This window comes from Xyrauchen texanus, chromosome 32, assembly GCF_025860055.1.
Source record: "Xyrauchen texanus isolate HMW12.3.18 chromosome 32, RBS_HiC_50CHRs, whole genome shotgun sequence".
Taxonomy (NCBI): Eukaryota; Metazoa; Chordata; class Actinopteri; order Cypriniformes; family Catostomidae; genus Xyrauchen; species Xyrauchen texanus.
Window position 1 is genome coordinate 36,649,207 of NC_068307.1, and position 14,003 is coordinate 36,663,209.

Consider the following 14,003-nt stretch of genomic DNA (forward strand, 5'->3'; position numbering starts at 1 on the left):
TGTGAAAAAAGTGAGACAAGGAAAAGTTCAGAGCCCTAACAAAAAGCACTGCCATTCCCAGGTTGTACTATACTATAATACCCTTTAACTAAATGATTACTGTATTAATATTTCATGATATTATCATTGTTCTCCAAGGTACTTAGTACAAAAAAACTATGGTTTGCGTTTTCCGTGGGTGTATGCGCGCAGCTATGGGTATATAGATCTTATTCACTGTAGCGCCATATTTGATTTTTAATGGGAATGACAATGAGGCAGTGAAGGATAGACTTAACATCTCTTCAATGCAAAAAGCTCCTAGATCACATCTGATATTCCACAACTCATGTTGTCTGGAGTTTTTTGTCAACTGAATGTTCATGAAAAGATGTTTTTTCAATGTTTTGTTTGCGGAACGATCCAAAAACACTTTAAACTGTGTTTAAAGTACAACCCATTGAAGAGACTGCAAGTCTATCCCACACAGCCCAGTTGTCATTCCAATTAAAAAAAGATTGCACTGCTGTGAATGAGGTCTATTGTATTGGTAATGAAGTGGGCAAAGTGCAATTCGCTATTTTCCTGAGAAATAGCTAATTGCGCTAATTTGTCTCAAATTTGTCTTCAATGAGAGGTTCCTCTCCATAAATACCTGGTGTGGGGTGAGCGTAATGGCACACTATGGCTGCCGTCACATCATCCAGGTAGATGCAGCACACTGGTGGTGGTTGTTGAGGAGATTTCCCCTATACAACATAGGACTTTGAGCGCCTAGAAAAGCACTATATAAATGTATGGAATTAAAAGCACGTCCAAATTCAGTTCCTACAATTGCAGTTTGGAGATACCACCAGAAGGTGGTCATAAAATCTATCTCCAAACTCTGAAAATATAGTGGAACATCAAATTATGTCCATTACGATCACTGTTGTAGCAGTTTTATTAAAATAAATATTTAAGAGATTTGTGTTAAACTATCTTTAGGTCATGGTCTAATTTTCAATTATTAATATTATGTTTACATTCACAATTGTATTTATGATCTAATTTGCATGATCATTTTTCCACCTGTTGTCGTAGAGTTATTTTTCAGTCAGAGCAAAAGGGGCTGGTGGAAGAAGTTGGAGGAAAACGTTTGATTTCTTCGACCACTTCATTATTTTGATTATATTTTAATTTCATTTGAAGTGTAATTTGAATATACAAATATTTTTGGTTTAATTTTTTCACGCTTCAATAAATAAATGGTTTAAAATCAACATCGAAAGGGGTAGAAGGGAAGTGCGTTCCATTACAATCACTGTTAATACCAGCCATGATTTGTGTCAGTAGATGAAAATTATTAATAATAATTACATTCTCTAATTTAATGGAGCGTAAATCCAAATTCTGACGAGAACTACATTTTCCATGGCTATAAAAGAAGCACATCACTAAAAATATGCTTAGCACTAACACTCTTAAAATAGGCTATTTGTGATAAAGGAAACAATGTTGAAAATGAGGATATGTATATAAGAAAAATGCTTAAATACTCTAAAAGCAAAGAAATTAGTTAAGTTTACTATTGATATAATTAGTTAAGTAGGCTAATATAAATTAGCCTACTTTCCTTCCGCCCCTGTCCCTGCTGAGGTCTGTGCATGCCACTGTGTCCCATTGCAGGATCAAACGTGTGCTTGGATAAGGAGAGGACAGAAGGAACAAAACATACTGTAAAACATATTAAATTTAGCACCACATTAGGACGTATTAAACCAACAGATCAAAAGACTGAATTATGATGCTTTAAATTTGTCCTTTAATCTTCCCTCTTCTCTGCTTTAATCTTCACCCTCTATCATATATTATATTTATTATTATGTGTTAGTTTTAGGGTAACAGACTAACAGGTGGAACTGGCACCATTAGAACACACACATACACACACTTCAGGACAGCTGGTATGGAAAACACACACCTAGGTCACAAGCAGCTCAACCATGTTTAATTTTGCTCAGTAGTACCCCTGGGCTTTGGTCTGACGAGGGCAAACAGCCACGTGTGCGCAGGCACACACGCACACACACACACACAGTTTCAGTTTATCACCAGTGCAGGTGTAAGTGATCGCGGAGTTCATCCAATATGACACGCCCAAGTTAAAACTCCATAAGGTGGTGATTAATGCCTATTAAACTGCCTTCTACCAAACATAAAGTCTATTTTTAGCGGTAAATGACAGATCATTTTTGGTTAGGGCAACCAATGAGTGGTTCCTTGGTTAAATTTGAATCAATTCATTGTTGTAGCAATAATATTTTTTAATTGTATACTATTACTAGACATAAAACCACATAACATGAAAAAATACCAAGTCATTCCAGAGCCTTCCACATTTAAGTCCAAGTAGAGTCTAGAGTCATTTGCCCTGAAGTTAAGTCAAGTCATTTTCTGCATTTAATCGAGCAAATCACAGGTCCTTAAATTTGCAAATCTGATCGGAGTCAGATCTGAGTCGAGTCATATAACCCGAGTCCCCTACATCTGGCTGATAGTCGGAAATATGGTTCTAGGAGTCTACGGTCACTGAAATAAATGTATTTGAAAGCTGCTTTAGATCTACTAAATGACAAATTAGTAACTAGTTTACCTGTGATATCTGTCCTCCCATCCTCTTCAGACTCCTTTAACCACCTCTGGGCCTCTCTGACCTCAGGAACATAAAAATCACCCTGTCTGGCCAGAGGAGCCATGTAGTGGATCATTCCCTCTCGGAAGATCTCCAGAAATGGATGTGCACACAACTTTCTCTCCTAATAGGTAAACAAATACAAAAGGGGAAAAAATACCATGGTTTAGGTTTAATCATCTTTCAATCCAACCACTTCATATTACAAAAAATGTTCTAAGCACATTTAAAGGCTAGTTAAATATGTGCAATATAATAATAATAAAATGTATACAGTGCCATGTATATACAGACTCAAGGTTACTTTATAAAAATACAAAAAAGACAACTAAAAACTACACAGTTATCTGGAAAAATTGCTGCCTTTCACATCTGTGGTAGTGTCATGTCTCTTGAACTCTACAGTATCTTTCTTCTTACATACAATAATTTAAACTCAAATCAATATTTCATGTTTATTTGGCATGTAGCCATGTAATAAGAGGGTTCTACTTTGTATCAGGGTTTACATCTGATATGGGTTTCAGAATTAGTTGTGGCAAAATGGCTCGATAGCACCACCTACAAACATTCAAAGATGTGCGCTTTACGCTACTTTTCACCTACACATACGACAATCAGTACACCTGTGTAACATGCCGATACCTACAAAAAAGTATCTTGGACTCATCTCAACAGGAAGTCAGCCATTTAGATATTTCACAAAAATTTTTGCTCAGTTTTTGCCATTTCCAGGCCTCATACTTTAACGAACTCCTCCTAGAGATTTTATCAGACCTACTTAATATTTGGTTGTTTTAATCTAAAGGCCTTGGCGATGCTAAATAGCGAAGCTTTTGAGTTTTCACTGCACGGCGTGGGCGTGACAGTCTGACAAAGTTTGATGTTTTGCCATGAAACAGGAAGTTGTTATAACTCATTCATACAATGCACAATCTGCCCAAAAATTCACGTTTGATAATAGTCCCGGCCTGAATACATCTATGTGCCAATATTCAGTTTTAGTCATAGCTCCACCTACTGGCAACAGCCAATTCCAGGTCTTATACTTGAACTCCTCCCAGAGATTTAATCAGATCAACATTGTATTTAGTCAGTCTTAATCTAAAGGCCTTGGTGATGTTAAATTATGAAGCTTTTGAGTTTTCGTTGAAGGGTGTGTCTGTGGCGGCCTGACAAATTTCAATATGAAGCGAGTCACATTTTTGAGGACTAAACATGCTCGAAAACTCATGAAACTTTGCACACATCTCAAAAGTGGGGAAAATTGACATCTGACACTGGTTTTAGAATTAATTGTGGCAAAATGGCTCGATAGCGCCACCTACAAAATTTCAACGAAGCAGCCCTCACGCAACATTTCACCTACACATAAGAAAATCGGTAGGCATATGTAACATGTCAACATGTACAAAAAAGTATATTAAAACCAACAGGAAGTCAGCCATTGTGATTTTTCCTTAATTTTTTTTGCCATTTCCAGGCCTCGTACTTTAACGGACGACTCCTACAGATTAAATCAGATCAACATCATATTTGGTCAGACTAATCTAAAGACCTTGATGATGCTAAATTGCGAGTTTTCTTTGAACGGCATATCCGTGGTGGCCTGACAAAGTTTGATGTTTCACCATGAATCAGGAAGTTGTAATAACTCAAACATAAAATGTCCAATCTGCTCCAAACTTTATATGTTTTATAAGAGTCCCAGCCTGAAAACTTGAAAACTATATGCCAATATTTAGTTAGTCATAGCGCCACCTACTGGCAACAGAAAATGACATGTTTTACACTGTGATACACTCTTAATAACATTTAAGTGCAGAAAAAAAATTGGAGTGTCATTCCCCTGGCACAGCAGCCCCAACGTGCACCAGGGTGCGGGGGCCCATTCATTGCTGCTTGCAGCTTTAATAGGTAATTAGAATACAGTTACATTCAAAAAGTATATTGATTACTGAAGAGATTACTTTGCATTTTATTGTCATTTGATTCTTTTAATATTTAGTGCTTTTAGATGAAAAACATTTATACATATAAATTATGCAATCCAAAGTGCATTTGAACAGCTTTGAAACACTTTCTTATGATGTGTTACATTCATACGAGGAGACAAAGAAGTACGTTTGAAGTAAGTTTGGAGCAGAAGAAATAGAAATAAACCTTGTCAACTTTACGCTAAGCTAAAATGCTATTTCTAGCCATTTTACATGCACGTTACCAGGCACGATCATATTTTTTTAATCAAGAAAATTCACATTAGATCATAACTTCTTTTTCTCTAGTAATACCTTTGATATTAGGGCAAAAATCATATTCTTGAAAATAATTTTTGTATTGTTTTCCTGTAAAAATATCTAAAAATCCTTAACAAGATCAATTAGATTGATCTTGTTTTAAAAACAACACTGCATAAGATATTTAGTTTTTTCAGAGAATGTATTTTTAACACTTGTGTTTTGTCTTACTGTACTGGCCGAGATTTTATAGTCAAAATAAGTGAAAAAATCGACCAGTGCTGATGAAGTAATGCAAAGTATTTAGAATATGTTACTGACCTTGAGTAATCTAACAGAATACATTACAAATGACATTTTACAGCATGTATTCTGTAATGGAATACATTTAAAAAGTAACCCTCCCAACCCTGTCTCTAAACATAAGACATAGCAAGCTGTTTTTTTATAACCTTCCAATAGTCTTAAAAACGGCACCCTCCTTTTGTCATTATTGTATGAATTGAAAACCAATTCAAATTGTAAAAATTCTTGAGTAAAGTACAAAGAACCCCTTAGAGAAAATCTGTTTTATTGTGGTCCCAAAGTGTAAAATGATAGGGGAAAAATATATAGTAACACTTTCTATGAATACTTTCCATCAACTCTGAAAGGAAGAAGCAATTCTCTTTTATTCCGCTGCTGCCTCTTTTTTTCCGGCTCATGTCAGCATAGATTGTTTGTGAATCAGTCATAATATGATTCAAGCTTTGCAAAGGAAATGTTAAAAACACTTAAAAAAATGTAAGTAAACCATTTAATTTTAAATGTCATGACTGTTTGATAGTTTATTGTGCTGAGTGATAACAGTTGTGCTTGAGATGAACAGTTTAATATTTTCAGATACAATGTGTTGGATGTGTGTGTAAACCCTGTAATTTATTTTATAATGTTGAGGGGCTTGTCCATTCTCTTCCAAATGAGTTTGCTGAATTTGAGGTGCTGCATTATGTTAGGCAATCATAACAGTGGGTTTACATTTAACATTAAGAGTCCATTCAACAGTTTACATTTAAGTTTTAAGGAGGCGCTTAGGCCATGACAGAGAGTTTCAAACAGAGTGCCAAAAACAGGGTGGAAAATGATCATATATTACCAAATTGTAACTTTTATAACATTATCACTGGACCTCAGGGAAGATAATACAATTATAAAAAAAATATCACTTTATGACACCTTTATAATACATATGTGTTGATCACATATGTAGCCAATCTTCTTGGGTGTGAAAAAAAAATATCAAACTAATTCTATACTGGACTCTATTCAATAAACTTTAATGTTTGTGCATCTTTTTTGGAGACTTATTTTTTTAAATAACTTCCACTGTATAAGTTTGACTTGAAATTAATTGTATGTTACAAGTTTATATTATGGCTGTTATATAAGAGGATATTGCTTTTGTAACTTTACTTAGAGCAGGCAAAGACCACTTATAATATGATCACTCCATAAATCCTTTTGACTGTTTACACTATACAGCACTTATACGATTAACTTTGTTATAATGAATACTATATAGAGTATAATAGTGGAAGTCTTATAATGTATTATAACTGTAGTTATAATTATATATGTGAAGTTATAACTTATTCTAAGGTGTATTATGAGACATTATGAATGAAGTATAATGCATGCATAATGCTTTTACAATGCATTATAAATATGGGATTCATAAAAAAGTGTTACAAAAGATATGGAGAAATGTCATTTTTAAGAATTGAAAAAAACATTGATCAAGGATGTCAAAATGCCTTTACAGTTAATATCTTAACTATACTACAACAAGTCAAATTTTATTTATAGATGTACAAAAAATTGCTTAAAGCTGTAAAACATTTAGACAGTCAGAATGTTAAAGGTCAAATCTGGTTCTTCCCATACGGGCCAATTATATTAAAAAAAGAAACAATCAATTTTACTTTGTAACTTTGTCAAGACCATCAAAACAAACAATGTATGGTTAAAGGAAAAGTTAAGAGCTGGTTTTCCAGGGTTCTCAGTAAGACACAAAGATTAGAGAGCTGTGTCCACCCACTGACACTTCCTCTTCTTCCTCTACTCTCTCCTCTGTTCATCCTTTCTTTCCTCTCTTCTCTCCCTAATTACTCCCTGCTTTTAACACTGATGAGGCCTTGACAACTGTACTGCTCTCTCCATCCCTGGTACATCCACTTAACGTTTACTATATTATTAAAAACATACACACACCTCTAATTAAAGCTAGCATCATTTGAACAGATTTCAAGGAGCTCCAAGAGAGAATTTAGAACCTCCTGTTGAGACAAAATTGTGTTTTGTGAACTTTTATATCAAAGTCTTAGATTAAAAATTAACTAAATCACAAAAAAACAGGACCATCAGAGACCTCTGATTTTCAGCTGTCTATGTGTAGTAATACAGTCTGGGACACCAGAGAAATCTCTTTTTTGCATCTTTACTAAATACCTCCCACCATCTGTTTCTTTTAGACAAGGATTTTAACACCTGCATGACACAGTCTGGCTGTAATGCCTGTGATGCATCCAGTCTCATAATCTAATTCTGATTTATCCAAAAATGACATATAGTGCATTCAATGTAAGCATTTTATAAATGTTAAAACCCATAATCTTGACATTGCAATCACCATGCTCTACCAGATGAGCAACAGAAACACATCATTTATGTCTAAATTATGACCAGAATTCAACATAAACTCTTATGTTAACGACATACAGTATCTATCTACGATGATATATCTACATATACTTCATTTGAAATGCTTAACCATCAAATATATTGACCCTCAGACTAGTATGGACTTGGACCAATTCTTCATAGACTTGCCTTTGTACTTGCATGCTGCACTCTTAACGTTTAACAAATAAATGCAAAGACTGAGAAAGGAGATCTGATCTGAAACATTGATCTTCCCCAGGTGCTCTTCTTCTCAGAGAATTCTCTCATTTTGATCATTGGCATGCACTACTTCAAACAAAGCTGGAGGACTGGGGCCATATACAGGGACAGAAGACGGAAGGGAGTCTATGTATTTGTGCCATTCTGTCTGAGCTCTGGTCTCTTGAAAATGTAAATGCACAGATAAGCAAGTTTTAACAATGTTGATTTTATTGATTTGAACACGTAGGTTCCAAAATTGGGCCTATTGTTTGTGCAAGGATCTATGCTAATCAAAGGTCAGCTAATTTATCATTATTAAGAATTTAGGAGCTCATGTTTCTTTGGTTTGTGCAGTACAACTTAAATTGCTGATGCATAATCCATAAGTGTATTGTTCAGTTCCCTGCTGTGGGATTTTTTAAATTGGCTTATGGCTGAACTATTGATTCTGTCAAATTAACCAGTGCCCAGGACAATGTGGCAATCTACAAATAAACTAAAGCCGGAGGGGAAGAAGTTTCATATCCATCCTCATCAGCACCATTGTCAGGTATTATTTGACTGTCTCTCTTTGGCATTCTTGCCTCTCAAAGAATCAGCCTTATTGTAGATAAACTGAATAATCCTCTGTATTCTCATTTATTATATTAACCCATGAATGTAAAGGTATAAATATGGAATGATTTTCCGGACATTATTCAAAAGGAATTGCAAATTGTATTTGCAATTGCGTTTTCAATTTGTGGACGCATAAAATGTGACATAATCCAAACGCAATTGCAAATCGCGCATTACCGTTTGCATTTTCGTTTAAGCGAACGCACAGTGACTGCCAGATTTCAAATGGAAAAGCAAAGTCCGTTTGCAACTGTGTTTCCCATATCTTACGAGTTTTGGCCCTGTCATATTTAAATAGCAATTTCAATTACCATGTCTGCTTTTTCACTTTCTCAGCGTCGCGTATGTAGCCAGCCAAAACTCAAGTGGAATACTAATTCCCTTAGTATTTCCATTGACGCCTTACACGGAAACCTGTCAATCAGGGTCAAGGGTGGGATTATGCTATGGGGCGTGTTTGTCTTGGGAAGTGACGTCACTCACAGTCGACGGTCAAGAGTCATTATATAAACAAGCATTAAAAGTAATGGACCAGAAATCTGTAAGATGGCATCACTGCATCATTCTAAGGAAGCATAATATCTTGAGTTTTGACAGTTTTGTAAAGTGTGTGAACAACGTTGCACCAGAAATATTCTGACAACTAGTACATAAACAAAAGAGCGGAATAAGAACTAGAGGCACAATAATTGGAAACTATAGCCGCAAAAGGTAGAACAACATTTGGTCAGACATCATTTTCAGTAATAGGCATACATTTGTGGACTGCATCTGAAATTAAAACATTGACAGACTTCAAGGTTTTTAATACACATTTAAAGCAATGGCTGAAACTGAAACAACTTTGTGAACACTGACTGTACAGGACATAACACAATGCATACAAACATAATGTTGCATGTGTGAGCACGCACAGATATATGCACCCTTTTGTGTTCTTGTATTGTTAAATGTGTCTAGACTTTGATTTATAGTGACTTCCACATCTACTTAAGCCCATATCTTATTTCATATATGGGATGTATTTGTTGTATGTATTTTATTAATTATAAATCTTAAACTCAATACTCTGTAATTTTTGTTTTAAATTTATAAGCCTAACCAGGGACAGGGGTTGCAAATTAGTCATGGCTAGAAACATGTATGCGTGGCATCTACTTTGTAGGCCTATTCTTTATAAAGCAATGTTCTATGCATTTGTCCCTGTCAAATAAACATTAAAATAAATACAAAATAAATAAAGAGGTGATGCCCTGAACTGAACAGATGCCGGTTTATTTGATCTTGACCGTCGACTGTGAGTGACGTCTCTTCCCAAGACAAACACGCCCCATAGCATAATCCCACCCTTGACCCTGATTGACAGGTTTCCGTGTAAGGCATCAATGGAAATACTAAGGGAATTAGTATTCCATTTGAGTTTTGGCTGGCTACATACGCGACGCTGAGAAAGTGAAAAAGCAGACATGGTAATTGAAATTGCTATTTAAATATGACGGCCAAAACTCGTAAGATATGGGAAACACAGTTGCAAACGGACTTTGCTTTTCCATTTGAAATCTGGCAGTCACTGTGCGTTCGCTTAAACGAAAATGCAAACGGTAATGCGCGATTTGCAATTGCGTTTGGATTATGTCACATTTTATGCGTCCACAAATTGAAAACGCAATTGCAAATACAATTTGCAATTCCTTTTGAATAATGTCTGGAAAATCATTCCATATATAAAGCATACTGAAAGTATTTTTTGCCTAATCGTTTTGAATAACCTGGTCTCATAGAATCACGTTACTACAATAATGAGACAAAAGTTTATACCTACCTGCCTAACATGCTGTTGATCCTCCGTGTGCCACCAAAACAGCGCCGACCCAATGAGGCATGGACTCTACAAGACCCCTGAAGTTGATCTGGCAACAAGACATTAGCAGTAGAACCTTCAAGTCCTTTAACATGCAAGGTGGAGCCACTGTGTATCAGATTTGCTGGTCCAGCATATCCCACAGATGCTCAATCGGATTGAGATCTGGGAAATGTGGAGGCTAGGACAACACCTTGAACTCTTCATCATGTTCCTCAAACAATTCCCAAACAATGTGTGTAGTGGGGCAGGGCCCATAATCCTGCTGAAAGAGGCCACTGTCATCAGGAAATACCACTGCCATGAAGAGGTGTACCTGCTCTGCAAAGTGTTTAGGTAGGTGACATGTGTCAAATTGACATCCATATGAATGGCTGGACCCAGGGTTTCCCAGCAGAACATTGTCCAGAGCATCACACTCCCTCCACTGGCTTGTCGTATTCCCACAGTGCATCCTGACGCTATCACTTTCCCAGGTAAACGGCGCACACGTACGTGGTAATCCATGTGATGTAAAAAGAAAACAGGACTCATCGGACCAGGCAACCTTATTCCACTGCTCCAAGGTCCAGTTCAGATGCTCACTTGCCCATTGTAGGCACTTTCGAAGGTGGACAGGTGTCATCATGGGCACTGCTGATACGCAGCCCCATATGCAGTGGAGTGTGATGCACTGTGTGTTGTGACACATTTCTCCCGTAACCATCATTAACATTTTCTGTGACTTGTGCTACAGTAGACCTTCTGTTGGTTCGGACCAGATGGGATAGCCTTAGGTGCCCAACATCCTGTTGCCGGTTTATGGTTTGTCCTTCCTCGGACCACTGTTGGTAGGTACTCACCACTACTGACCGGTAGCACCCCACAAGCCTTGTCGTTTCAGAGATGCTCTGACCCAGTCTTCTAACCATAACAATTTGGCCCTTGTTAAAGTCGCTCAGGCTCTTTAATCCTGCCCATTTCTCCTGCATTCAACACGTTGACTACAAGAACTGATTGTTTGCTTACCATCTAATCTACCCAAACCTTGACATGTGGCCTTGTTAGGAGATGATCAACATTATTCGCTTCACCTATGAGTGGTTATAATTTTTTGGCTCATTGGTGTATACTGTACTGACATTTTTGTAAAATGATTTTTACATGACTCGTTGTACATATTGCAGCAGTTTCCTGTTGAAAAGAACACTATATAGTTGCTACAACAACGACTTGTATTTCCTTTCACACAAATCACAGGAAATATGGCAGATTATAAATTGCTCCTGCTGCTCACAAAATGATTTCTTATGACATCTAAACACTTTTACCATTTCGCATGACTTGCAAGGTGATACATTTAATGTTTGCATTACACAACCAACTACATTTACAAGCTTGTTCAAATGTGATTAAATTGAGATAGAGCATTGCACTTAAGATGCAAAAGTCCAGAGAACAAGTCCCACAGAGCATGCAAGTAGACACATGAGCTGAAAGGCAAACCACAAAACCATGTGGTTGCTTCAACAATTGCATTTTTCATGTCACATTTGCTTTGTATGACACTATTGGTTAGGTTTAAATTGATGGTTAAACGAAAATTCAGGGTTCAATACAAGTTAAGGTCAATCAACAGCATCTGTGGCATTAAGTTGGTTACCACAAAAATGTATTTAGTCTAGTCCCTCCTTTTTCTTTAAAAGAAGCAAAAATCGAGGTTACAGAGAGGCACTTACAATAAAAGTGAATGAGGCCAATATTTGGAGGATTTTCAAGAAGGAAATTTAAAAATATAATTTTCCAAAAATGGCATCACAGTGACATCATTTTCATGAACTCAGCAAAAAACAAACAAATAATTTAAAAAACAAAAAAACAATAGGCAAAAGTTTCAAGACAATATTTATGAGGGAATAAATTAACTTTTCATCCCATAAAGCACTGCAAATTATATAATCAAATCAGTTTAATGTTACATAACTAGTCTCTGATAACATGCAAAAGCTCTATTCCAGTTTTAAACAGAAACATTCATGATTGGTTGATCTCGCTTTAGGACTGTGAGTAGTGTAGTAATTCACCAGGAACAGGTTTTCTTTAAAATGCAATTTATGAATGAATCACACTCACTTACAGCTTTGGTGAAAGCTCATTGAAGCTCACAGTAGGTCTGTCTTAAAAGGTTTTAATGTTACCGCTCAAAATCTATTTCACTATGAAGATCATGAATGGCACTTTTACTTATGGAACCCTAATGTTCAGCTATATTGGCATCAACTCTGTGGCTCATTCAGTATTGCATGAGCAAATGTGATATAAACTAATTTTCAGTTGATTTTGGTCCTCATTATCTGTTACTAAATCTGTACATAGCATCTAAAGGTGAGACATAAGGCATTTGTTTATAAAAGAACACGAAAAGCCATGCAAGGAGAATTTATAGAGACAAGGAGAAAAAAAGCAGAGAGGCGTCATTGCAGACTCCAACAAGAAAGGAAAACAGATGGAGAGGAAAAAAAAGAGGGACAGTGGAAGACAAGGCTGAGCCAGAGACAAAGATGAAAAGCTGTCAAATTCTCTCATCCAAATTCAAGAGAAAAGGTTGAGTCTCACATTGGCTGTTCTACTCTGCATTTCTCTTTAATTAATGTTCCCTCATATAGATCCAGCACCGCTAGACTCAAATACAGAGCAGTGCAATTTCCTTTGCTCTTCTCAACAATAAGAGACAGATGCTAAGCATAAATTCCCTTTCTACACTTTAGATCAGTGCTTCTTGACTGGTTTTGCTTCAGGACCCAGATTGGACCCACTTTATATTAGGTGTCTTTAACTACTGTGTACATTAATGATTAGGTCACCTAAAAATTAACATTCAGTCAATAACTTACTTGTTCTTAACACAAAGGGAGATATTGTGAACCACCTCTTCAAGCTTCAAAACGACACAAAAGTATAATTCAGAAGTCTAATAAATTATTCCATGAGACTCATGATTGTTATGAAAGCATACGATAAGGTTTGGTGAGAAACAATCTGAAATCGAATGTATTATTTTGTGAAAATGTTCACTGACCATTGATCTCCTGTGTACATTCTATAGATAGCTTGTTTCCTATTTTCAGTATCGCATGGGTATCCATCCACTGTGAGCTGCCACCAGTCCAAAAAACAAGGCTGGGCATAGAAATGCATCAATATTATGACTACAAACTCTTCAGATACGTTTAGTAACTTCTGTTCTCTGTTTTGTGTGCAGATGTGTTGTGTTCTGTTGTCGCTATTTTTTTTTTTTTTTAGATAAACAAAAATAATTATGTGCACGTCAGTGTCACGAAGCACAAAATTCTTTCACAATTTCTCCCTTTGTGTCTAGAAGAAGAAAAAAAGTAATATGGGTTATAACAACACTGGGGTGAGTAAACATTGAACATTGAATTTGGGTGAACTATCCTTTTAAGCATTTGATGCAATGAACTTATTATGTACATTCATGTTGTTGAATTGTAGTTACATTTAAAGTAACTGCACTTAATTACATCTGTAGTTACACTGTAAACCTTATCCCTAATCCTAAACCTAACTGTACACCAACCCTAACTGTAATCTAAACCTTACCCATAAACCTACCCATACCTCAACCAGCAAAGTCGCAGCAAATGTGAATCTTGTGAGAATTTTGAAGTACATGTTGTTACACAGTAAGTACTTTGCATTGTATGTATTTTAA

General features: G+C 36.1%; 1 protein-coding gene across 1 annotated transcript in view; it reads right to left on the reverse strand.

Annotated features, from left to right (window-relative positions):
• The window catches only part of LOC127625886 (testis-expressed protein 264 homolog), an 81,319-nt gene that overhangs the window by 17,280 nt on the left and 50,036 nt on the right, over positions 1–14,003 (reverse strand). Inside the window, 1 exon segment of the mRNA XM_052101327.1 lies at positions 2,615–2,777. Coding sequence (XP_051957287.1) covers positions 2,615–2,777 — 163 coding nt within the window.